General features: G+C 42.5%; 2 protein-coding genes and 1 pseudogene across 2 annotated transcripts; all 3 read left to right on the forward strand.

Annotated features, from left to right (window-relative positions):
* Window positions 1–3,760: 3,760 nt before the first annotated feature.
* LOC125316466 lies at window positions 3,761–5,822 on the forward strand (annotated as a pseudogene).
* A 2,138-nt stretch (window positions 5,823–7,960) lies between these two features.
* LOC125316529 (L-type lectin-domain containing receptor kinase IX.1-like) lies at window positions 7,961–10,112 on the forward strand. Its single transcript, XM_048285019.1, has one exon. It carries the CDS (start codon window positions 7,966–7,968, stop codon window positions 9,910–9,912), a length of 1,947 nt encoding a protein of 648 aa, XP_048140976.1. The 5' UTR covers window positions 7,961–7,965; the 3' UTR covers window positions 9,913–10,112.
* Window positions 10,113–16,482: 6,370 nt separating this feature from the next.
* On the forward strand, window positions 16,483–18,491 carry LOC125316467 (L-type lectin-domain containing receptor kinase IX.1-like). Its single transcript, XM_048284805.1, has one exon. It carries the CDS (start codon window positions 16,485–16,487, stop codon window positions 18,489–18,491), a length of 2,007 nt encoding a protein of 668 aa, XP_048140762.1. The 5' UTR covers window positions 16,483–16,484.
* The last annotated feature ends 9,357 nt before the right edge of the window (window positions 18,492–27,848 follow it).

Below are 27,848 nucleotides of genomic sequence, written 5' to 3' on the forward strand. Positions count from 1 at the left end.
TAAATATCACGTGAAGTCACTTGGTTTGCCGAGCGGAAGAGGAGGAGCACGGGTTTACAGTCGCTTGGTATGGCAAGTCTCATTAAGATCCAAATGCTATAATGGATCGGGAATTTCTAAGTTACGGTATTGTATAGCAGCTACAAATATTAACCGTTGGAATTTCTGTTGGTTTTTTTGTTGGTCAACTGGTTGCCGCATACGACCCGTCGCAACTGAGAGCATGGAAAAATGATTGAGTAACCAAGTTAGAAAAAACAGGTGACTGGTGATTGTTTTTGCCAATAATTTTTCAACACTTACCAGCTCTTTGAGAAACATAATAGCATCCAAAAAAAATAAAAATAAATCTTTGCAAGTGGAAAAATAGACTCGTCGTGTTTGGATGACATCTTCTTGATAATAGATAACGGGTGTGCTATTTCACGGAGAATTCAAGATTTGTAAAACATTTTCTAAAAGTTGTTTAGTTATATCATTTACAAAAATGAATGAGAAAAATTTTCATCACTTCCGGAAATAGTTTGCCATAAATTGTTGTCGATAATGAAAATATTCTTCGTTGACTAATTTTTTCTAGGAGGCATAACTAATCATTTTTTTAAGAATTTTTTTCCAAATCATAACTTTTTGGTGTCGATTGTTTTGTAGAAAATGTGACATTTATGAAAAATATTTTCCAGAGACTAGGCCTAGGTTCTCGACTCCCTGGCACCTTGGCTCGGGTCTATAGAGGCTAGGTCCATGTCTCCGGTGCCTAAACCCTGCGTCCATTGAGGCCAAGCCTCGCACGCCAATGCTCGAAATTGGGACCACAATCCAAGGCTAGGTCAATCGAGGCAAGGCTAGGACTCGGGTATTGGTGTGGGTGATCGGGGTCCCGAGCATTGGCCCGACCTCGGTGGACATGAGCCCATGTACCGTGGATTGAGGAGCAGGTGCTGAGGTCCCAAGCACGGCCTCAATGGACAGAGCCTACGCACCAAAGACAGAGGCATCGGTGTTCGGGTTCCAGCACGGCCTTGATGGGCCTAGCTCGAGCGCTGAGGATGAGAGCACAAGCTTTCGGGACCGGAGCGCAGGCTAAGGGGACTCGACCACGGACATGGGACTCCAAAGCTTGGCCTCGATAGACTTGGGCTCGGGAGTTGGTGAACTAGGCACAAGCATCGGGATCCGGGCCCGGGCCTCGATGGATATGAACATGGGCGTAGGCTCCGAGAACCCCGAGCCTAGCCTCAATGTTATGGGGCTTGACGTCTCGGGCATCAACATTCGTGTCCTCGGCTCGGCCTCAATGTACTCGGTCATGACGGTCGGAGTCTTAGGTGTGGCTTTGATGCACCCAGTAGGGATGCCGAGGTCCGAACCCGACCCCGACCTCTCTAGTCCAGGGCCCGTTGCCATGAGCCTTGCAACTAGTGTTGGGGGTTCTTGAGGCCAAGCACAGTGGAAATTTTTTCAAGTGATATAACGAATCATTCTTCCATTTTTTTTTAATTTTGAATTTTTCATGAAAAAAGCGTACACTGAGAAAGAGAAAATTTTCCAGCAAACTTTCAACTTCATTTCGAGAAATTTACTCGTGGGTATTTAAGGCAACTATCTTTCGGCAGAAAAGTAGTGGAAATTTTTTATTCGCTTAGATACTTGAATTACTCACTTGGTTAATCTATCTTACCAATTTGCGTAATAACTACTCATAAAAATTTTAAAAAATGACTCTTATGTTTTAGAACAATAAAAAAATAAAAGATTGTAATAAACAACATTTATCATGAATCTTGTGAGAAAAAGGTACCAAAAAAGTCCTAAACCTATTCAATTGGTACAAATTCAGATGCAATGCTTCCGTAATCGTTGTGGCACAGCTAGCATTAACTTGGATATTTTTTTTAATATTATTTTGATATTTAAATAATTTTTTAAGGATTTTTTTGATTTTTTTAAAAATTATTTAAAATATCAAAAAAATATTAAAAAAAATATCCACGTTAGCGCCAACCGTGCCACGTAGGATAATTGATGTCCATTCCAGTGATTTCCAATCAAAATTGATCAAATTGACTCAATTGACATAAATGTAAAAGTTTTAGGACTAAATTGGCACTATTTTAAAAGGTTTAGGACTTAATTGACACTAATAAAGAGTTTAGAACTTAATTGGCACAAATACAAAAGGTTTAGGATTGAATTGGTATCAAAATAAGGTTTAGAACTGAATTGATATTAATACAATAGGTTTATGGCTTTTTTGACACTTTTCTCTAGTTACAAGGGTTGGTGTACTGTTGGAACCTGTGCTGCTCACCATATGTCCTCAACCCTGGGCATATAATCCCTCTCTCAGCACAGCCTCTCCTCCCTCAATCTCAGATTCTCACTCTTGATGATGATTAGTAAAAATGTACCCACCATCAGTCTGCTTTTTGGGCACTATGTTGGTCTGTCTTCCAAAATTATGGTTGCTCATTCTATGCCATCCGTTCCCTGTGATGGGTTGTTTTAGGGGTAATCGGTTCCCGATCCGGTTCGGTTCCCCTCAAGAATGGAGAACCGGACCGGTGGTCTCGGTTCTCAATTTTTCGGGACCGAGAACCGGACCATCGGTCCGGTCCGGTTCCTTGACGGTTCCATTGGACCAGATACATGCAAAAAAAAAAATGTACCATTCCTAACATGGAGTACATGAGCTTGGTTACTTTCAAAAAATAAAACAGAGTGTAACAAAAAAGACTTTTACATAGGAGAATAAAAAATAGAGAATGCCAATAGCTTCTCAATTTGATAAAATTTCTTGGACACCCTTAACAAGTAAAGAGAGGGTAACTTAAAAAAAAAAAAATTCGATTGTTTCTGTCCGGGTGGTCCGGTCCTAGGACCCTAGAACTGGGAACCGGACCGCTCCCTCTAGAACCGGGAATCGGACCACCGGTCCCGGTCTGGTCCGGGTGGCCCGATTTGCTCACCCCTAGGTTGTGCATTAGATTCCCATGTTGAATGCTCGTGAATGGTTTTCTTTGGCAGGTTGGTCTTGTTTTTTATTACCATTTGTTAACTTTGGACTCTATACCAGGCAGTACTGATTTTTTTTTTTTTTTGCCTTTGTTAGACATTTTAGGAGAGTTCTCAAAATTCATGAGGTCCTTCTGGCTGTTGGTGTTCTGTGTGTTCTCTCCTTTACGTTTAATGTTTTAACTCTGGCAACTTTCTCAAGCTAAAATCCGGTCAGGTTTGATATTACCTTGGTGATTCTTAGTATGTCAAAATGTTTAGCGATAATACGAATTGTTAAATCTCTCACTTGCTTTCTATAAAAACCCCTTCATGCAACTGATTACCGCAGGTTCGAGGAAAATGCATAAACCAAGTCTTTGTGAGTTTGTCTCTAGCCGGTTCCCGGGGAGGACCTTATAACCGGGTAGCTAAAATGTCTTTCCACCTGCAACCATCAGTCGTGCTAAAATGTCTCCCAAACCTAACCTTTTGTCATGTTCTTCTTGTCCAATGAACCCGTGCTTTTATTTAATTATAGAATATCCTCGAGCGATGATTCTTTTCTTTTTTATACAGTGTTCCTTTTTTTTTTTTTCCTTTTACTTTTCCAAGTCTAGAGACTAGTCGTCGTGGAAGCTCGTGTGGACTCTCTCAGTTTCGTTAGCATTAAACCGTTCGAGATTGATAGCAAAGTTGTTCAAGAACCAAAAACCTCGGTCAAAGCACTAAAAAAGCTGTGCTAAATCTAGGAACCTCAACGGGAATGGAACTTCACAGCTCAGATATCGTAAGTTTCAAGATCAGAGGGCTTCAATCCCTCTTAATCTTGCTTCTCTCTCTAGCCAATGCATTCGCGGCTACGACATCGTCTCAGGGCATCAATTTCAGCTTCTGGACTTTCGATGGTAATAGCATTAAATTCCAAGGCGATGCAGTGGTTTCAAGCGATATCGTGTTTTCGCAACCACGAAAATCGTGTTTTCGCACTTCCACGAAAATCGTGTCTTCTCAAAGAAGACGAGAAGAAACAACATTTCGTACTTCCACATTTTACGAGTAAGGAGCAATCTCCGTGTAGTTTCCACTTGTGGAACCTTTGGTTAGTCCGCACAATTTATGCTTCTGACTTGACTTTATGTTAATTGGTTGACTTGGACATTTCAATGACAGATGACCCCCAACCGATCTTCACCAACGTATAATCCATGCCTAGACTACTTGGTGGGCGGCAACTATTTTGAAAGCAACTGCTAGAATTATGTTCGCCCCACAAGAAAACAGCCGGTGTCTTGTCACTTTCGATTCAACCTTGTTGGACGGGCGATTCCCCGAAGACCGCTGAAGTCAAGATTCATCGGTTCGGAGAAAGTCTTAAAAGTTGCTAGCTCGCCGTGTCAAAACCGTAGTTGCGAAAACACGATATTGCAACCTTAGGCCAATCATGACCACAACCTTAATGCGAGAGGGGGGTGGGCCACGTACCGCGAGCCGATGCGCCTTTGGGATAAGGCGACCGGTAACGTGGCGGATTTCACCACCCATTTCACCTTCGTCATCAATTCGCAAGGAAAGTTGATATTTGCTGATGGATTGGCCTTCTTTCTTGTTCCTGTGGGTCTCAACTCCCGGTCAACTCATTCGGAGGTGGCCTGGCTCTTGTAGATCCAGACCGAGACCCTTCTAAACTCTTCCACATGGTTTGTTGCCATCAAGTTCGATATTTTCTACAATATCAACAATAGCGCTATCGTCGTGGACCTGAATTGTTCACTAGGTGCACATGTTAGCATAGACTTGAATAATCTCAATTCCACGGCATATAGGTGTGTCGATTGGTTCAAGGATAAAATCATGAGTGGCCGGCGGATCAACACTATGATAACGTACAATTCTAGCACCCAGAACTTGAGCATTCTCATGATAGATGCTGATGCCATGAGTACCAACATAAATTCCTCTGCTGTCTATGATTTTGTCGACTTGACAAAGTATTTGCCGGAGTGGGTGACTTTCGGTTTCTCGGCTGCCACAGGTGTGTACTTCGGGTTGCACACTATGAAGGCATGGGAACTCAGCTCTAATGTGCAAGTGATGGCTGGAAAAAAGAGCAAGTTGTGGCTGGGGTGTATCTTAGGTTCAGGTTCTTTCATTTTGCTTGGTCTTGTTCTAGCTTTTATTTGTTTTCGTCCCCGTACTAGAAAAGAAGACGATCCGTTGATTGAAAAAGATGATCCAGCGACTCGAGCGATTGAAGAAGATGATCCAGCGATTGAAGAAGAACTCAAGCAAGTGTCAGTGCCCAAGAAATTCTCCTACATGGATTTGGTTGCAGCGACTGATAACTTCGCAACCGGACGGTTGCTCGGGGAAGGGGGCTTTAGGAGAGTGTACAAAGGTTACTTGACCAGCGCGAATGCTAATGTCACAATAAAAATTAAAAAATATAAAGCCCGGATCAAATCAAGGGATAAAGGAGTTTGCTTCCGAAGTGAAGACCATAAGCCGGCTCGGGCACAAAAACTTGGTCCAACTCATCGTGTGTTGTCATGAGAGAAAGGAACTCCTCCTTATCTATGAGATCATCCCTAATGGTAGCCTCGATTCTTATCTATTCAAAGAACGGACCTTCTTGCCATGGGAGAATCGGTACAAAATCGCGCAAGGCATAGCATCGGCATTGCTTTACCTCCACGAGGAATGGGAACAATGCGTCGTGCAACGGGAATATAAGGTCTAGCAATATCATGCTCCATTCCGATGATCATTCGATTCAGCACCCCTTTTCCACATCTCGAAAGTTGAATCTCCCCTTGAACAGATCGTAGTCCGAGCTGCTGGAGATGAACTCTCGGATAAGGGAGGAGTTCTATTTTCTTACGAAGCTGAAAAATAGAACCGTCATGTCTGAATTTTTTCTGAGCAAGAAGTCTAGTGTTCATACGAGCTGTAAGTCGCCTCTTTTCAAAAGAGAGAGACGTGGCATTACCTATGCCGCTACATTTGAACATGGTTGAGGTTCTTCAACCATCGCATGATATCGTCGGACGTGGAATTATGGAATAAACACAACCTGACGATTAACAGCACTTGTCCAAATTTAATGAAATTTAAGTTCCATTTTATTTCGTGAAAAAATGAATGATTCGAATTTTTTTTTCTGAAATTGATATTTCATATCACTCGAAATAATTAGTCGATAAACAATATTTTCATATCGAAAATAGCAAGTTGTGTCATAATATTTCTGTAAATGATGAAAATATTTTCCTGTTTATTCATTCGTTTTTGGAAGTAATACGAGCGAACTTTTTTGGAAAAGCATCTTTCAAAACTACCTATTTTTCACAAAACAAACACACTCTTAATGCAAGCGAAAGGAGATTCTGTTTAGATACTTGAATTTACTCGATGGAAAAAGCTTGTGGTATAACTAGTCGTAAAAATTACAAAATAAAATATAAGTGTTCAGCTCTTAAAGAACTGCATGAATTAAAGAAATGGGGGGAAAACTTATATTATACAAGAAAGCAGTGAGGCAAAATGATTCATTTGTATTTAATGTTTAATGTAGTGCTTTAATTAACTCAAGTTTAATCACTGACATTTTGCCCTAGTGGCCACTCTTTTCATTTGAGAAATGGGAGGTGAGGTGTTCGAATCCCCACATTTGAGGGGGAGTGGGGAGGAGGATGGGGATGGGGACGCATGAGGAGGGAGCAGAGTTGTGCTTGTAAAATAGAGTAGAATATGACTAGACAAAAAAAAAAAACTTAAGTTTATGGACAATATTGAAAATTTTCAGACAATCTAAGGACTAAATTGAACATGTACCAAATGTTAAGGGCCATATTAAACAAACTAAAAGTTCAAATCTAATATTTCATATTGGACTAAAATTTTAGATATCACGTTGAACAAGTTCAAAGTTCAAGGACCGCATTCATGATCATTAATTTCATTTAACCTAATTTGTTTTATCATTCAATAATGATAACGCAATAAAAAAAAATCTATTGAAGGTCAAAGGTCAAGTATGTGGCTCAGGCGCTGATGGTCAATTGGTGTTTTTGACCGAATAACGAAAGCACAACATTCGACCACAAAAAGAAAAGAGAAAAAAAAAAACGAAAGCGTAACATTGACGAAGTTTCCAACCCAACCTTCCGTCATTTTCTTTGCATTCATATGCAAGTCCCTCCATACGCTGTCGATGACATCGGTACACCAAATTATGTGGCTGAACTTAAACATCATTGAATGCCAAATATATGGCCGCTGAGTCGCCCGATGGTCAATTGTTGTTTTTTTGACGAGGTCTCCTAAACCCTTCGGATTCCAAACAAGCGAAAACGGAAGGGCTAGCGTTTAAGGCTTCCTTTGCTTCAGAAAACGAATGATTTGAAAAGGCAATAATTTATGTCCCCATATTTTCGTGGACGATGGACGTGCGATAACTTTCAGGAAAATATTTTCTAAATTACTTAATTTTCGCAAAACAAATTGTTCCCTAAAAGTAAAGACTAACTTGCGTGATGACCAACAAAGGAAACCTAGGTTTTCCATGGGCTTGGTTTCTCTCGTGGTGGTTCATGCGTGCGATCAACCCTTCGCGACGCAATTTTTTTAATTAATTAATTAATTAATCCGGAAGTGTTCCCTGAGATATTTGATAGCACGACCCTTTTAGATTGTACTAATTATTGCGTTGAAAATTATTATTTTTTTCCTAGCACACCGTGTTGTTTTTGTCAATTTTAACTTTTTTTTTTCTCCAGGTCCAGAGACTAGTCGTCGGGGAGGCTCGTGAGTGGACATTTCTTGTTTTCGTTTTCGCTGAACCGTTCCAAGATGGACTGCGAGTTGTTCAAGAACCAAAAGGCTAAGTCATGCGGGGAGCCGGCCACTCCCCGTTCATTTATATGCGCATGTAACCAGTCAAAGCACCAGAAAAGCTGTGCTAAAACGAGGATGGAACTTCACAGCTCAGATTTCCAGAGCTTCAAGGCCGGAGAGCTTCGATCGCTCTTAGTCTTGGTTCTCTCTCTAGCCATCGCCTTCACTGCTTCGGCATCGTCTCAGGGCATCGATTTCAGCCTCACGGCTTTCAACGAGAGTATCATTAAAGTCGAAGGCAACGCGGAAATTCAGAGCGGCTCCATCAGGGTTACGGGGGTCGATCGGGACAAGGCCCCCACCGAGAATGTGGGGTGGGCCACGTACCGCGAGCCGATGCGCCTCTGGGATAAGGCGACGGGGAACGTGGCCGATTTCACTACTCGATTCACCTTCGCCATCAATTCGCTGGGGGAGACGAATTTCGCCGATGGAATGACCTTCTTTCTCGTCCCCAACGGGTCTCACCTCCCGAACAACTCGTCGTTTGGCGCCCTGGCTATTATAGATCCAGGCCGCGACCTTTCAAACTCTTCCGATTGGTTTGTAGCGGTCGAGTTCGACACTTTCCACAACGTCGTCCCCTCTGTGGTCATAGACCCGAATTGTTCGAAGGTTGCACATGTCGGTATAGACTTGAATAATCTCAACTCCTCGAAATATAGCTGTGTGGATTGGTTCAAGGATAAAATCATGAGCGCTGGGTGGATCAACGCTACGATATCGTACAATTCAAGCACGCAGAACTTGAGCGTCGTCATGACAGACGCCAATGCCATGGGTACCAACATAAATTCCTCCGCCATCTATGATATAGTCAACCTGACAGATTACTTGCCGGAGTGGGTGACTTTCGGTTTCTCGGCTTCCACGGGTACAATTTTCGAGTTGCACACTATTGAGGCATGGGAATTCAGCTCCAATGTGCAAGTGGCTGGAAAAAAGAGCAAGTTATGGCTATGGGCCACCTTAGGCTCAGGTTCTTTCGTTTTGCTCATTCTTGCTCTAGCCTTTATTTGGTTTCGTCACCGTTCGAAGAGAAAGGGAACTTCCTTGAGCGGAGAAGAACATGATCTGGCAATCGATGAAGAATTCGAGCAGGTGCCAGGGCCCAAGAAATTCTACTACAAGGACTTGGTCGCGGCTACCGACAATTTCGCAATTGAACGGTTACTTGGGGAAGGAGGCTTTGGGAGAGTGTATGAAGGTTCCTTGACCAGCGTGAATGCTCGTGTCGCAATCAAGAAGATCAGCCCGGGAGCAAGACAAGGGATAAAGGAGTACGCCAGCGAAGTGAAGACCATAAGCCGGCTCCGGCACAGAAACTTAGTCCAACTCATCGGATGGTGCCATGAGAAGAAGGAACTCCTCCTTATCTATGAATACATGTCAAACGGTAGTCTCGATTCTCATCTATTCAAAGAACGAACCTTCCTGCCGTGGGAGAAGCGGTACAAAATCGCGCAAGGCACGGCCTTGGCCTTGCTCTACCTTCATGAAGAATGGGAACAGTGCGTCGTGCACCGCGATATAAAGGCCAGCAATATCATGCTCGATTCCGATTTCAATGCTAAATTAGGGGACTTCGGTTTGGCTAGGCTAGTCGACCATGCCAAAGGGTTGCAAACGACGGTGTTGGCCGGAACCGTGGGCTATATGGCTCCTGAATATGTTCGCACGGGCAAGGCGAGTAGGGAATCAGACGTCTATAGCTTCGGAGTCGTCCTATTAGAAATAGCTTGCGGTAGAAAAGTCATCGAACTGGGGGCTGAGGATGGCCAAGTTCAGCTGGTGGACTGGGTTTGGGAGCTGTACGGGACCGGGAGGATACTCGATGCGGCGGAGTCGAAACTTGGTACCGACTTCGACGAAAAGCAACTGGAGTGCACGATGGTCGTAGGGCTGTGGTGCGCCCATCCGGACCACACCGCCCGTCCTTCCATAAGAGAAGCGTTTAGCGTTCTCAACTTTAACGCTCCGCCGCCCGTTCTCCCATCGAAATTGCCAGTCCCGTTCTCTTAAGCATCAATTGTTTCGTTCCACGCCACCTCGACCAGCGGCACCGAACTGTCCGCATTTACGACCTCTTCTGTACAATCCTCTCACTCAGATTCTTCTGCATTGCTCCCAAATACGATATAATCCACTTCATTGGTGTAATCAGTTTGAGTTGTAATTTGTACTTTGAGATTTGATTTTGTATATTATTCACTTCATATAAATTTCTTCTTCATTTGTACCTCAGTATTTACTCTTCATGTTTGGACTTCCGTCTGACATCCAGGATTAAGTAAAGGTAGTGCATATCTTCTTTGATGGTTTCCTGTTGCACTCTGTTGATGTTAGGATAGGATCCGACGCACAACCACAACGAAATAGATCGTAAAAGTGATAAAGAAAAATCGAGGTACAAAAATTATCCTTGTTCACCTTGGCCTATGGCTACATCTAGAGGATTCTACTATAATAAACACATCGCACCTCTCTTTTACGTCATTCAATTACAAGTGAAAAAGAGCATATATACTGTAGTAGCTATTCATGGGCTTAAATCCAAACTATTACTGAAATACAGGATCAAGATAAATATCACATGAAGTCACTTTGGTATGCCGAGTGGAAGAGGAGGAGCACGGGTTTACAGTCGCTTGGTATGGCAAGTCTCATTAAGATCCAAATGCTATAATGGATCGGGTATTTCTAAGTTACGGTATTGTATAGCAGCTACAAATATTAACCGTTGGAATTTCTGTTGGTTTTTTTGTTGGTCAACTGGTTGCCGCATACGACCCGTCGCAACTGAGAGCATGGAAAAATGATTGAGTAACCAAGTTAGAAAAAACAGGTAACTGGTGATTGTTTTTGCCAATAATTTTTCAACACTTACCAGCTCTTTGAGAAACATAATAGCATCCAAAAAAAATAAAAATAAATCTTTGCAAGTGGAAAAATAGACTCGTCGTGTTTGGATGACATCTTCTTGATAATAGATAACGGGTGTGCTATTTCACGGAGAATTCAAGATTTGTAAAACATTTTCTAAAAGTTGTTTAGTTATATCATTTACAAAAATGAATGAGAAAAATTTTCATCACTTCCGGAAATAGTTTGCCATAAATTGTTGTCGATAATGAAAATATTCTTCGTTGACTAATTTTTTCTAGGAGGCATAACTAATCATTTTTTTAAGAATTTTTTTCCAAATCATAACTTTTTGGTGTCGATTGTTTTGTAGAAAATGTGACATTTATGAAAAATATTTTCCAGAGACTAGGCCTAGGTTCTCGACTCCCCGGCACCTTGGCTCGGGTCTATAGAGGCTAGGTCCATGTCTCCGGTGCCTAAACCCTGCGTCCATTGAGGCCAAGCCTCGCACGCCAATGCTCGAAATTGGGACCACAATCCAAGGCTAGGTCAATCGAGGCAAGGCTAGGACTCGGTATTGGTGTGGGTGATCGGGATCCCGAGCATTGGCCCGGCCTCGGTGGACATGAGCCCATGTACCGCGGATTGAGGAGCGGGTGCTGAGGTCCCATGCACTTGCCTCAATGGACAGTGCCTAGGCACCAAAGACAGAGGCACCAGCGTTGGGGTTCCAAAGCACGGCCTTGATGGGCCCAGCTCGAGCGTTGAGGATGAGAGCACAAGCTTTCGGGACCGGAGCGCGAGGCTAAGGGGACTCGACCACGGACATGGGACTCCCGGGCTTGGCCTCGATAGACTTGGGGCTCGGGAGTTGGTGACCTAAGCACGGGCATCAAGGTCCGGGGCCCGGCCTTGATGGATATGAACACGGGCGTAGGCTTCGAGAACCCCGAGCCTAGCCTCAATGTTTTGGGGCTTGACGTCTCGGGCATCAACATTCGTGTCCTCAGCCCGCCTCAATGTACTCGGTCATGACGGTCGGAGTCTTAGGTGTGGCTTTGATGCACCCAATAGGGACACCGAGGTTCGAACCCGACCCTAACCTCTCTAGTCCAGGGCCCGTTGCCATGAGCCTTGCAACTAGTGTTGGGGGTTCTTGAGGCCAAGCACAGTGGAAATTTTTTCAAGTGTTATAACGAATCATTCTTCCATTTTTTTTTAATTTTGAATTTTTCATGAAAAAAACGTACACTAAGAAAGAGAAAATTTTCCAGCAAGCTTTCAACTTCATTTCGAGAAATTTACTCGTGGGTATTTAAGGCAACTATCTTTCGGCAGAAAAGTAGTGGAAATTTTTTATTCGCTTAGATACTTGAATTACTCACTTGGTTAATCTATCTTACCAATTTGTGTAATAACTACTCATAAAAATTTTAAAAAATGACTCTTATGTTTTAGAACAATAAATAAAAAAAGGATTGTAATAAACAACATTTATCATGAATCTTGTGAGAAAAAGGTACCAAAAAAGTCCTAAACCTATTCAATTGGTACAAATTCAGATGCAATGCTTCCGTAACTGTTGTGGCACGGCTAGCATTAACTTGGATATTTTTTAATATTATTTTGATATTTAAATAATTTTTTAAGGATTTTTTGATTTTTTTTAAAATTATTTAAAATATAAAAAAATATTAAAAAAATATCCACGTTAGCGCCAACCGTGCCACGTAGGATAATTGACGTCCATGCCGGTGATTTCCAATCAAAATTGATCGAATTGACTCAATTGACATAAATGTAAAAGTTTTAGGACTAAATTGGCACTATTGTAAAAGGTTTAGGACTTAATTGACACTAATAAAGAGTTTAGAACTTAATTGGCATAAATACAAAATGTTTATGATTGAATTGGTATCAAAATAAGGTTTAGAACTGAATTGACATTAATGCAATAGGTTTAGGACTTTTTTGACACTTTTCTCTAGTTACAAGGTTGGTGTACTGTTGGAACCTGTGCTGCTCACCATATGTCCTCAACCCTGGGCATATAATCCCTCTCTCAGCACAGCCTCTCCTCCCTCACTCTCAGATTCTCACTCTTGATGATGATTAGTAAAAATGTACCCACCATCAGTCTGCTTTTTGGGCACTATGTTGGTCTATCTTCTAAAATTGTGGTTGCTCATTCTATGCCATCTGTTCCCTGTGATGGGTTGTTTTAGGGGTAATCGGTTCTCGATCCGGTTCGGTTCCCCTCAAGAATGGAGAACCGGACCAGTGGTCTCGGTTCTCAATTTTTCGGCATCGAGAACCATACCATCGGTCCGGTCCGGTTCCTTGACGGTTCCATCGGACCAGACACATGCAAAAAAAAAAAAAAAATGTACCATTCCTAACATGGAGTACATGAGCTTGGTTACTTTCAAAAAATAAAACAGAGTGTAACAAAAAAGACTTTTACATAGGAGAATAAAAAATAGAGAGTGCCAATAGCTTCTCAATTTGGTAAAATTTATTGGACACCCTTAACAAGTAAAGAGAGGGTAACTTTTTTAAAAAAAAAAATTTCAATCTGTCCTATCCGGGTGGTCCGGTCCTAGGATCCTATAACTGGGAACCGGACCGCTCCCTCTAGAACCGGGAATCGGACCACTGGTCCCGGTCTGGTCTGGGTGGTCCGATTTGCTCACCCCTAGGTTGTGCATTAGATTCCCATGTTGAATGCTCGTGAATGGTTTTCTTTGGCAGGTTGGTCTTGTTTTTTATTACCATTTGTTTACTTTGGACTCTATACCAGGCAGCACTGATTTTTTTTTTTTGCCTTTGTTAGACATTTTAGGAGAGTTCTCAAAATTCATGAGGTCCTTTTGGCTGTTGGTGTTCTGTATGTTCTCTCCTTTACGTTTAATGTTTTAAATCTGGCAACTTTCTAAAGTTAAAATCCGGTCAGGCTTGATATTACCTTGGTGATTCTTAGTATGTCAACATGTTTGGCGATAAACTTTCTAAAGGTTGTGGTCATGATTGGCCTAAGGTTGCAATATCGTGTTTTCGCAACTACGGTTTTGACACGGCGAGCTAGCAACTTTTAAGACTTTCTCCGAACCGATGAATCTTGACTTCAGCGGTCTTCGGGGAATCGCCCGTCCAACAAGGTTGAATCGAAAGTGACAAGACACCGGCTGTTTTCTTGTGGGGCGAACATAATTCTAGCAGTTGCTTTCAAAATAGTTGCCGCCCACCAAGTAGTCTAGGCATGGATTATACGTTGGTGAAGATCGGTTGGGGGTCATCTGTCATTGAAATGTCCAAGTCAACCAATTAACATACGTTGGTGAAATCGCGCAAGGCATAGCATCGGCGTTGCTTTACCTCCACGACGAATGAGAACAATGCGTCGTACAACGGGATATAAAGTCTAGCAATATCACGCACGATTCCGATGATCATTCGATTCAGTACCCCTTTTTCACATCTCGAAAGTTTGATCTCCCCTTGAACAGATCAGAGTCTGAGCTGCTGGAGACGGAACTCTCAGATAAGGGAGGAGTTCTTTTTTCTTACCAAGCTGAAAAATAGAACCGTCATGTCTGAATTTTTTCTTTTCTCAAGTATCAGCAAGAAGTCTAGTGTTCAAACGAGCTGTAAGTCGCCTCTTTTCAAAAGAGAGAGACGTGGCATTACCTATGCGGCTACATTTGAACATGGTTGAGATTCTTCAACCATAGCATGATATCGTCCGACGTGGAATTATGGAATAAACACAACCGACGATTAACAGCACTTGTCCAAATTTAATGAAATTTAAGTTCCATTTTATTTTGTGAAAAAATGAATGATTCGTAATTTTTTTTTCTGAAATTAATCGCTCATATCACTCGAAATAATTAGTTGATAACCAATAATTTCATATAAAAAATAATTTATGTCATAATATTTCTGTAAATGATGAAAATATCTTCCTGTTCATTCATTCGTTTTTGGAAGTAATACAAACGAACATTTTTGCAAAAGAATATTTCAAAACTACCTATTTTTCACAAAACAAATACACTCTTAATGCAACCGAAAGGAAATTCCGTTTAGATACTTGAATTTACTCGATGGAAAAAGCTTGTGGTATAACTAGTCTTAAAAATTACAAAATAAAATATAAGTGTTCAGCTCTTAAAGAACTGCATGAATTAAAGAAATGGGGGGAAAACTTGTATTACACAAGAAATCAGTGAGGTAAAATGATTCATTCGTATTTAATGTTTAATGTAGTGCTTTAATTAACTCAAGTTTAATCACTCGGGTTTTATCCCAGTGACTACTCTTTTCACTTGGGAAGGGGGAGTTGGCGGATTCGAATCCCCACTTTTGGGGGAGTGGGGGTGGGGACGCATGGGGAGGGAGCATGGTTGTATTTGTAAATAGAGTAGAATATGACCAGATAAAAAAAAAACTCAAGTTTAAGGACAATATTGAACATTTTGAGATAGTTTAGGGACTAAATCAAACATGTACCAAACGTCCAGGGGTCACATTGAATAAATTAAAAGTTCGGATCCAATATTGCATATTGGACTAAAAAAATTTAGAGATCACATTGAACAAATTTAAAATTCAAAAATCACATTGTATATTTAGCTAAAGTTCACGATCATTAATTTCATTTAACCTAATTTGTTTGATCATTCCCCAATGATAGCGCAATAAAAAAACTATTGAAGGTCAAAGGTCAAATATGTGGCCCAGGCGCTGATGGTCAATTGGTGTTTTTGACCGAATAACGAAAGCACGACATTCGACCACAAAAAAGGGCAAAAAAAAAAAAAAAAAAAGACGAAAGCGTAACATTGACGAAGTCTCCAACCCAACCTTCCGTCATTTTCTTTGCATTCATATGCAAGTCCCTCCATACGCAGGCGATCACATCGGTACACCAAATTATGTGGCTTAACCTAAACATCATTGAAATCGCGATTAGGTGATTAAAAATCGATTGAATACCAAATATAGGTCATGTGTAGATGGCCAATATATGGCCGCTGAGTCGCCCGATGGTCAATTGTTGTTTTTTTGACGGGGTCTCCTGAACCCTTCGGATTCCAAACAAGCGAAAACGGAAGGGCTAGCGTTTAAGGCTTCCTTTGCTTCGGAAAACGAATGATTTGAAAAGGCAATAATTTATGTCCCCATATTTTCGTGGACGATGGACGTGCGATAACTTTCAGGAAAATATTTTCTAAATTACTTAATTTTCGCAAAACAAATTGTTCCCTAAAAGTAAAGACTAACTTGCGTGAGGACCAACAAAGGAAACCTAGGTTTTCCATGGGCTTGGTTTCTCTCGTGGTGGTTCATGCGTGCGATCAACCCTTCGCGACGCAATTTTTTTAATTAATTAATTAATTAATCCGGAAGTGTTCCCTGAGATATTTGATAGCACGACCCTTTTAGATTGTACTAATTATTGCGTTGAAAATTATTATTTTTTTCCTAGCACACCGTGTTGTTTTTGTCAATTTTAACTTTTTTTTTTCTCCAGGTCCAGAGACTAGTCGTCGGGGAGGCTCGTGAGTGGACATTTCTTGTTTTCGTTTTCGCTGAACCGTTCCAAGATGGACTGCGAGTTGTTCAAGAACCAAAAGGCTAAGTCATGCGGGGAGCCGGCCACTCCCCGTTCATTTATATGCGCATGTAACCAGTCAAAGCACCAGAAAAGCTGTGCTAAAACGAGGATGGAACTTCACAGCTCAGATTTCCAGAGCTTCAAGGCCGGAGAGCTTCGATCGCTCTTGGTCTTGGTTCTCTCTCTAGCCAACGCCTTCACTGCTTCGGCATCGTCTCAGGGCATCGATTTCAGCCTCACGGCTTTCAACGAGAGTATCATTAAAGTCGAAGGCAACGCGGAAATTCAGAACGGCTCCATCAGGGTTACGGGGGTCGATCGGGACAAGGCCCCCACCGAGAATGTGGGGTGGGCCACGTACCGCGAGCCGATGCGCCTCTGGGATAAGGCGACGGGGAACGTGGCCGATTTCACTACTCGATTCACCTTCGCCATCAATTCGCTGGGGGAGACGAATTTCGCCGATGGAATGACCTTCTTTCTCGTCCCCAACGGGTCTCACCTCCCGAACAACTCGTCGTTTGGCGCCCTGGCTATTATAGATCCAGGCCGCGACCTTTCAAACTCTTCCGATTGGTTTGTAGCGGTCGAGTTCGACACTTTCCACAACGTCGTCCCCTCTGTGGTCATAGACCCGAATTGTTCGAAGGTTGCACATGTCGGTATAGACTTGAATAATCTCAACTCCTCGAAATATAGCTGTGTGGATTGGTTCAAGGATAAAATCATGAGCGCTGGGTGGATCAACGCTACGATATCGTACAATTCAAGCACGCAGAACTTGAGCGTCGTCATGACAGACGCCAATGCCATGGGTACCAACATAAATTCCTCCGCCATCTATGATATAGTCAACCTGACAGATTACTTGCCGGAGTGGGTGACTTTCGGTTTCTCGGCTTCCACGGGTACAATTTTCGAGTTGCACACTATTGAGGCATGGGAATTCAGCTCCAATGTGCAAGTGGCTGGAAAAAAGAGCAAGTTATGGCTATGGGCCACCTTAGGCTCAGGTTCTTTCGTTTTGCTCATTCTTGCTCTAGCCTTTATTTGGTTTCGTCACCGTTCGAAGAGAAAGGGAACTTCCATGAGCGGAGAAGAAGATGATCTGGCAATCGATGAAGAATTCGAGCAGGTGCCAGGGCCCAAGAAATTCTACTACAAGGACTTGGTCGCGGCGACCGACAATTTCGCAATTGAACGGTTACTTGGGGAAGGAGGCTTTGGGAGAGTGTATGAAGGTTACTTGACCAGCGTGAATGCTCGTGTCGCAATCAAGAAGATCAGCCCGGGAGCAAGACAAGGGATAAAGGAGTACGCCAGCGAAGTGAAGACCATAAGCCGGCTCCGGCACAGAAACTTAGTCCAACTCATCGGATGGTGCCATGAGAAGAAGGAACTCCTCCTTATCTATGAATACATGTCAAACGGTAGTCTTGATTCTCATCTATTCAAAGAACGAACCTTCTTGCCGTGGGAGAAGCGGTACAAAATCGCGCAAGGCACGGCCTTGGCATTGCTCTACCTTCATGAAGAATGGGAACAGTGCGTCGTGCACCGCGATATAAAGTCCAGCAATATCATGCTCGATTCCGATTTCAATGCTAAATTAGGGGACTTCGGTCTGGCTAGGCTAGTCGACCATGCCAAAGGGTTGGAAACGACAGTGTTGGCCGGAACCATGGGCTATATGGCTCCCGAATGCGTTTACACGGGCAAGGCAAGTAGGGAATCGGACGTCTATAGCTTTGGAGTAGTCCTATTAGAAATAGCTTGCGGTAGAAAAGTCATCGAACCGAGGGCTGAGGAAGGCCAAGTTCGGCTGGTGGACTGGGTTTGGGAGCAAGACGGGACCGGGAGGATACTCGATGCGGCGGAGTCGAAACTTGGTACCGATTTCGACGAAAAGCAACTGGAGTGCACGATGGTCGTAGGGCTGTGGTGCGCCCATCCGGACTACACCGCCCGTCCTTCCATAAGAGAAGCATTTGGCGTTCTCAACTTCAACGCTCCACCGCCCGTTCTCCCACCGAAATTGCCGGTCCCGTTCTCTCAAGCATCAATTGTTTTGTTCCACGCCACCTCGACCAGCGGCACCGAACTGTCTGTTGAATAAACATTAAATGTCCGTATTTTATTAGTGCGTTATTTCAGCAGTTTTATAGGAAAATGAAATGTCAAGAGTCAGGAGTTACTCTTACGGGTGATAATGGGTTTTAATTTTGGTTTATGGCTATTAATAGAATTGCCTATAATTAAGTTTATTTCAGTTTTAGAAGGTGTCGCGACCTTCAAAATAAACGAGTTTATTTTCGGGCTAATGGATTATCGGGTTAATTAATTAACTAACCTAACTCGGACTCTCCCAAGTCCATACCAAATCGCAACTTATGGTTCATGTGATTATCTTGCAAAAGATTTTTCATTTTTTGGAGCCGCCACTAATCATTTTTGGTAGGTTGATTAGAAACCTAAATAAAATAGCGGGAGAAAACTATCTTATTTCCGCGAACCGGAGATTCCGAATTCGGGGGATTTGGTTACGTCGATTTCTCTAACGCCCTTTCGGTACCATTTTCATGAAAAATATTTGATTTTGCTATTTTGATGGATTTTGCTTGAAATTCAAAGATGCAATTTTTTGGTTTTTTCTTCTTTTTTATGGGGATGTAAAACATTGAACTTTGTACGATATACACCATGGGTGATTTAGAAAGAAAGAAAACGCAGCTGATCACGAGTATTTATAAAAATAAATTAACATGTAATAATGCTAAAATTTGGAACACGTGGCATGTCTAAAATAAACAAACAAATGTTCAAACCAAACGATTACATTTTTGTAGATCGAGATGGAAAGGATTACCTTCTATTACACAAAATCTTACTCACATACACGTTATAGTTCCCTTCAAGATCTCGGAGTTGGAAGAACGCGGCTGTCGTCGAAAATGGCAAGCAATGGCGTTGTTGGGTTGCAAGGGGCGAAATATGTGTCGGGACTCGTCGAAGATGATGCTCGACTAAAACTCTTTTCTTCACTCTCGAATTTTCTCTTCTGATTTTTCTCAAGAACTCTCTTTTTCCTCTCTAAAAATTCCTTTCAAAAACTCTCTCAAAACTCTCTCAATTCTCTTCCACCTCCCTAAAAACTCTCTCAATTCTCTTCTACTCTCTCTCTCAATTCTCTTCCACTTCCCCCTCCTAAAACTCTTCTCAAGAGCTCTCTCTTTTATAGGCAAAGTTCTTCATCCTTCATTCTTCACCTTCATTTCTTCACCTTCCATCTTCATCTTCTCTTCTTCATCTTCATTTCTTCACCTTCCATTTTCATCTTCCCTTCTTCATCTTCATTTCTTCACCTTCCATTTTCATCTTCCCTTCATTATCTTCCCTTCATCATCTTCCCTTCTTCATCTTCTTTTCATTATCTTCCCTTCATCATCTTCCCTTCTTCATCTTCTTTTGGTATTTGCAATCTGAGTCCACGAAGTTCCAAGTATTTGCAATACAGTCCCTGAAATTTTAAGTATTTGCAATACAGTCCTTGAAGTTTCAAATCTTCTCGGTGTATTTTTCCATCCCGTGCCTAGTCTAGACGCATGCTAAATTAAGTGTTCTGCTTTGCCCGATTATATGCCAATGCAATGTACGCTAAAAATAAATATGTGAGATGATTTTTTATAATTTTTATGCAAAAAATAGATTAATCAAAATTTAGGCGTCAACAGCTGCCCCTCTTTGAGTGGAGGCTCGTAGAGGTTCCGCTCAAAGACAAAATTGAATCCTAAATTTTGACAGTGCAAATTATGGATGAACTTTTTGGCGGGAGTTTTAATCCCATTTTTTATGTAATGAAATGATGCATGATATGCAAGACTGTAAATAACACGTGTCATAATTTCCCTTTTTCATGTTAGAGAAACCTGCACATGGATCGCATACAAGAATACTGTTTTACCAAATTTCTCGTAAGCTAATGGTTCTCTTAATTTCCAAGCTTCTTTTTGCGGATGCAAGGATTTTAAGGTATTTGGTCTATCTGTTATCGGAGACTTCTCCCTAATGCAAGACAGCGCAAGATATGTGTGTCGTTTGAGATCACAAGAGCTACGTCGTTGTGAGTCGAAAGAAGTGGGATCAAGTTCACAAGAGCTACGTCGTTGTGAGTTGATTAAATGTCGAAATCGCCAGTGCATATGTCTTCACGATTCGATAAAGGGGAACCAAAATCATAAGAGCTACGTCGTTATGATTTGGTTTGGATCAAAAATATGGGTGCTTATGTCTTCATGATTTGATAAAGGAGCCGAAAATCATAAGAGCTATGTCATTATGAGCCGACTAAAGGTCAAGATCACCAGTGCATACGTCTTCGTGATTCGATACTGAAATCATAAGAGCTACGTCGTTATGATTTGAAGAGATGTCAAGATCGCCGGTGCATATGTCTTCACGTCCCGAGATTGAAACCATAAGAGCTACGTCGTTATGATTTGATAAGATGTCAAGATCGCCGGTGCATATGTCTTCACGTCCCCGAGATTGAAACCATAAGAGCTACGTCGTTATGATTTGATAAGATGTCAAGATCGCCGGTGCATATGTCTACACGACTTGACGGAAGAGGCATATTGCCCGAATTGAACAATATTTGATAGGAGCACCATCGAATGGAATCGATAAGTACAAAAGGGGCATATTGCCTGAATTGAATCATAACAACTATCATGAGAAGAGTTGTTAATTTGAAAAGGGGTTGAGAAAACTTACCCGGGTTCTCCAAACGATTAATCAAGGAACGAAGCGATTGTTGTATCGCACTGGTAGGCATTTGCCAGCAAAACTTGCTCATTCAATAATCCTTGGATGAATTTCGAGACCTTGGGAGGGAACTCGAACATCGGGAATGTATTACCTATCATAGAATGTCGGAGGTAACACACACAAACATATTCAACAATGAGTATAATGCAATCACTCATACTATGGTTCATGCATAACCATTCTGTCAAGTTTGCATTACCAATTTTGTCTAGGGAGGTTCTCACATTACGAATACCTCGAATGTGAGCTGAATGGGGGGACTTCGGTCCGAAAGGGCTTTCTCTCACTCTCGAGAAAAGCTATTTATCCTGTCTGCTGAGGATTCAAGAGAAATCACTCAATCTTTCCATCATCGCATTCGATAAGGATCGAAGTAATCTCGCAATTGATACGACCAAGTCGATCCGGAGGTCTTGATTAGGACCGTAATGAGAGCTAGGTCAAAGGTTTACAAAGGGGACTCCGGTTGAGTCAAGGTCTTTGAAATGAATTTCTTCATCATTTGCTCCGGATTTACAAGTCAAGAATCCTGCAAAAATGAGAGAGAAATAATCTTGCTCGAACTTCTTCGAGTGATGCTTAAAATCATTTAACTCTACGTTAACTCAAGTGCCCTAATCGGAAGAGACTTTGGAGGGTTATAACGTAGGCTAGGATTGGGGAGCGAGGAACGAAAAGGCTCGTTTTGGCTCGAAATTAAATGAGAAGGGGCTTGACGTTGGTGATCATCGTTGACTAGTCACCGATCTTGGTCTTCCGGAAATGTCTTGAGAAAGAATACCATCATTGAATGAGGGATGGTAGATTTCTACTGAAAATTGCACTTTGCAAACCGATTTCTTGGGGAGTCTTCTTCATAACAAGTGTCTGTCAAGGATTTGCAAGAGACACAATGCAAACATGTACATGGAATTTACAACTTAACGGGCAAACACGTACATTCAAAATTCGAAGTACTTTACAAATGAATGTGCATTGGCCTTACTTTTGGTAGGCACTTTGCTTTTCCTATGCTTGAAATTTTCGTATGAGATCAGCCTTTGCTTTTCTTACTCCCGACTCTCATTTTTCTTTTTTTTCTTCTTTTTTTTCGAAAAGAGATTTTTTTTTTCTTTTTTCTTTGAGAGCTCTTCGACATCTCTCTTTTTTTTTTTTTTTTTTTTCGAGAGCGGGCCCTTCTCCTTTAAGCTGAGTTTGCCTCTCCTTTTTTTTTTTTTACAATCCCATGATTTTGAACCGGGAATTACAAGCAAGCATAAACATTTACAAAGAAAAATTATGTAAACATAAAAAAATGTAGCATACAAGAAATGAGTCCATTCGGGAATTCTCTCGTTGACCCGACTATCTCCAATTCTAATCCTTGGGAATATGCTATCTTTATCTTTGGAATGAGCAAATGATCACCAACAAGGGTTTAAGAAATGAATTTGCGAGGCTCAAGTGGGCTATGCAAAGAATGAAGTGTATAGGATAGAGAAATGAATGCTCTTCATCATCCTAAGGCACTTGAATTAAAATTCGAGTATAAATGCAAAGAAACACCCGAAGATTAATGTTAGTCCGAGAAAGAAAATTTCTAACCATTTACCTCGTGTTGCTGCTTTGGAATTAACTCGTCCGGACCCCGATGTGGGGTGATTCTTGAGGGTAAAGAAATGAAACCACCGCTCAAAAGGGGTAATCAATGGATCACCCGTAGTGTTTGGGATAGAGAACTGAATGCCTCTCGTCATTTCGGCTATCGTACCTTTTGCGAGAAAACCTTTTACCTTGTGAAATGCGGAACTTAGCCATCGTTCAACTCTCCCGAAAAAATGGGACGTGTTTGGGAAAGGATTGCCTTTCATCATCCCGCTCGCCCCATTCCGTACATTCGATGTATCTTATGTAGTTCATGTTCCTTATTCGAGTTGGTAAATTAAACATGAGGAACAATCATGCGCAAACTATGCAATGTATGAGTGTTTTTGAGCATATAAAATGCAGCAACTTTTTATCTTGGTGGACAGAATTCGCAAGCACATAAGAAACTTCTTAGGGGCATGGATTGGGAGTTGCCCCTTGCTCATGCAAATGAGTTGCAAAACTTCATTATCCGGTTCGAGACATGAGATTGTCAAAGGCTCCGGGAATTTCTTATTTCATTAATTTTTCGGGGAGAATGGATACTTCCCTATCTGGAAAGGCGGTGACCCTCGTAAAAATCAAAAGGGAAAGCGTCAATGTACGTTCTCATGTTCTAAACGAGTTGAAACGATACCGCTTTACCCTTGTACGAATTTCTTGTGAACTTTGAATTGAAAAGATCAACTCATCTCGGATCGGATTGCATGTCCGGGATGTTATCCCTCCAGCTTTGTAACCATCCGGGCTGAGCTTCAATCGGCATTGAATCGCGAAGCAAAAAGGTTTTTATTAGTCTTTGTACATTGATGCCAAATCCCGGGATCGAACCCGGGACGCCTCGGACCACTGTCATTCCCCCAACCACTAGGCTGTGGTGATGTCGGCGTCCACGGTTGGTTCGCTTTTTGCTATATTGTTCTCAAAACAGTTGGCAATCCCCCGTCGAGAATAAAAAAAAAAGCATAATTTAGAGTTTGAAATGACCGAGAGCCAATTGGGACGATACGGAGTTACCCATCTTTGAGCCCGCTTGGCCTTTTACTCGTATTCTCCCAAGTAAGGCTATTCGGAATCTCTCTTTACGGGCGTTCGGGCGTCGTCCACAAATTGATTTGCTACAAGTGCCTAGCTTAACAAGGAACTCACGCATTTGATAAGGGATGAGAAAATTCGCCCTTTAACTCTAGGCAAATTCTAGACAGCTAGAAAGTAAAAAAATATCCCACGCAGGGAACTATACATGGAATCAAAGAAGTATTCATGCGAGATTGGTTCCACCTCTCTTGCTGGCCATTCCAATGATCGACTGATTTTGTCTTGGATTATACACCAACGATCGTTGTTCAAGGATCCATAATCACTTGCTTCGGATCACAACTCGGGAGGTCCTTCGACTCCGAACCGGCCGATCAATGTGGTGAGGTCATCATCAAAGTAATCTTCGATTGATACTCGAATTGGGTAGTGTTACTTGCTAACACTAGCGACGGATTTCCCACTTTGTTTTCACCGTGAGCGATCGACCCCTTGAGCTTGAACTTCCGCCGTTGCTCGGAAACTTGTAGGGATGATCAACTCGGTCTCTCGCTAGAACCACCAGCGGAAGGTTGGTATGACATGTATTCTTGATTGGGAAGTGGCCGAGTACCTTTTGCTCGGTAGATTTTCCCGGTATTGATCTTCCAATCAACTTTGGTCCTGTCGTGTTGGTCCCAACTCTCGCATCGTGCTTCCTCGCCTTATCTCTAACCCTTTGAAGGTGATTCGTGACACTTTGCATGGTGAGTCCGTCTATATTCATTATTACGTGTACAGCCATTGGTCGTCTTGAATTGATTCCTAGGTCGTCGAACCGCCTCAATGAATATAGAATGAAGCTTGGCGGACCAAAGGGGCCTTTTCTTTTGGACAAAATCGTCGTCATCGGCTTGGTCGTAGTTTTTTTGTTCGAGTAATTGCTTCCTTACAGCATGCTGCCAAATGTTTTGGAGCATTTGAACGCAGACCGGCTTCTGTAGGACGTCTCGAGCACCATGCAATGTGGCCCTCGTTATGAACTCGCGATCATTACTTGCTGATACTACGATGACCTGTATGTCTAACTCGGAATCAATGATCTTTAAGAGACTGAAACCGTCCATATTGATCCCTACCACGGCTGTGACGACGATGTCAAACTCTTCTTTGTACCGCCTCAGCACTTCTAAGGCATCCGTTGCCTTCGCATAAGCAAAAACCCCGTACATGCAACTTCTCAAAGATAGCAACGAGGATTGAGAGGGAAACGGGGTTGCCATCAATGGCCATGACTCGCAGATCCTCGGGATAGGAAGGTTCCCATACTTCCGCTTGGAATGAACGTGTTTTTCTTTTAAAACCTTCCATATGTAGACCGAAAATGGCTGTTTCGACTAGAGAATGAGCTTTAGATGTTCTTGGACTTGCAAAAACAAATTGCCCGAAAATCATAAAAGCGATGATGGCCTTTCGTGACGGATTCGAAGGTCGCTAGGTGTATGGAGACTTCAAGTTCTTTATAAACTTCCTCTCTCTTTTTTTATTAGTCTTGCGAGACGGGTTTTCGCTTTCTCTACGAAAGAGGACAGCTTTTTCTCTCCTTTTCGGTCTTAGTGCCTTGGATCCGTTTCGTAATAACTCTCATCTCTCACTCCATCTATCATCTTCTTCCTTTTCTGATATGGAGGAGCCCTCAAATCTTTTCACTTTCTCTACAAACGAGGCGTTACTTCCCTCCTCAAATCTTTTCGCTCCCTCCTACGAGCGAGGCGATTATTTCCCTCTTCAAATCTTTCCGCTTTCTCCTACGAACGAGGCGAGTTATTTCCCTCCTCAAATCTTTTTGCATCTACCTATGTGAAGGCTTTTAATGCTTTTTCTTTCGGCGTTCGGTCAAATCTGACAAAGAATTCACGCATTTAAGCATGACGATATTTGCGGATAGTCTTGTTCTTTGCCCCTTGATTATCTCTAGGCGTAAAAGGAAGAATGTCTCACATGGGGACTTTGTAACAAACAGTACATTCATTCACGCATGTCTCTACTTCTCTTGAGAATTCATAAGGGCTAGCTAGTAATGCTCAAAAGAGTGATATTTTGAAAGCCCATAATAAAAACTCAAGCTTCATGTAGGCTACTGATTCGGAGTTTCATCGGTGTTGAATTGGCCGATTGTAACATCAGGGAAACTCCAATTGTAGTGATGCATGTCACTTCCCTCGAAGGGCATCGGTTACGCCTCCGCAAGGCCGACTTTCTGGGATGTATCCCCAACGAAATCCGATTGTGCGAGAACTTGCTCGGGAGGATGAATCGATAAATGAGCATTTTCAATGCTCAGATGTGGCTCATCAAGGAACATGCCACCAAAGGTGATGGGGTTGCTGCAGACATGGCAAATAGCGATGTTAAGAGTATCCCTATACCTCTTGATCTCTGCTCGAAGCTCTTCATTTTCTTCCTTTAGAGACGCAAGTTCATGACTTTCACTTCGAACCTTCACTCGGGCCCGCTTGTTTTGAAACCAAAACCTGACCTTCAAGGGCTCCATTCCTAGCTTCCGGCTCAACTCATTTTTTCGTTTCCCGTTCACGTAAGGGCACTCCTTGAAGGCAGCTTCGAGCTCTTTGATTTGATGTTTTCTTTTCTCGGGGTTGACTACGTTGCTGCCGCTGCTGCTATTGTTGTTCTTGTTATCGAGATCTTGAACTTCACCGCCAAGGGAGTTGGGTTTTACGGCCTATGGCTGGATCCGGCCTCGAAATTCAGCGGTTCATTCTCGGGGATGTCTAGGTTGGTTGCCTCCAAGTAAGTGCTTGGTAGCCTCCAAACATGTTGGATTGAAATACTTCTTACTTCCTTTTGTTCACTCTACTCTCCGCTGTATGCTTACTCTCTCCAAATTCTTCCGAGTAAACATGCATGTTCCGTAGTCTCCCTTTTAACGTGGATGAAAACCACCAAGCCAGTGCTTCTCCCAAGATTTCATGTTTCCCGCTCTGTCTTCTTCATTTCCTTCGACATGCTTGGGACCCTCAAATCTTTTCTGCGGTATGCTTGTCCCTCTTTTAATATGGCGAGACCTTTAAGTCATTTCGCAACTTTTTCGAATTGGTGAGCCTCGAGATGGTAGATCCGTGATTCACGGACGAAACGTCCGTAGTTTTGCCCAGATAATTAACTCGGCCCCCACAATAATTATTGCTATAACTTTTTCTGCCCTTTAAATTAGGATTTAACGCCGAGACGATTATCGCTTTCATATCTTCATCTCCAACCTTCTAAGCACTCTTTCGCATCCACTCTTTTTAGCAGCTTCAAGCAACAATGGCCTCCCTCCCCGCACGCGTCTTCTCGGCTGAAGTTTTGGCCAAATGGGAGAAACTTTATAATCTCTTAGGCCAGGGCTACTCTTATATAGCCAACCATCCGGAGGTCGAAACCGAAATCCGTCTCATGTTTACGGATATGGACACCGTTTCTATTCAAGGTACCGAGTTAGAAAAGGAATATAGGATCTTCCCTACCCTCTTCACTAACTTCCCGGAGGCTTACCATCTTGCTCATCAAGATGTTACTTTGGCTCATCTTGTGAGAGCTCGCTATCGGGATCGGTCGGACAGACTTGGTGTTGGCCGGTCTTGTAGCCGACAATCATAAGAAGGCCCTTGACTATGGTAATGAACAAGTCTCGCTGCTGATTCGTGAGAGGGGGAACTTGGTGGAACGTTTGGCCATGTCCCGGACCATCTTCGAGCGCGATCCGCTCGATATCGTTTTGAAATTCCAATGCACATGGCTGGAAGAAAGGCTGGACGATCGACCCTGGATATAGCCCGCGGGAGAATGCTGATCCATGACTTGGAATCTGCTGCCGAGTATCACGAGGACGGGGTGGCCAAGCTTAAAGAGAAATGTGAGCTCCTCCTCTTTAAGTCGGCGGATCTCGATTCTCGAAGCGATCGGTGTAGGCGGAGCATCAGCGTATGGAGAGTCGGTT

The sequence above is a fragment of the Rhodamnia argentea genome, chromosome 9, assembly GCF_020921035.1.
Source record: "Rhodamnia argentea isolate NSW1041297 chromosome 9, ASM2092103v1, whole genome shotgun sequence".
NCBI classification, from domain to species: domain Eukaryota; kingdom Viridiplantae; phylum Streptophyta; class Magnoliopsida; order Myrtales; family Myrtaceae; genus Rhodamnia; species Rhodamnia argentea.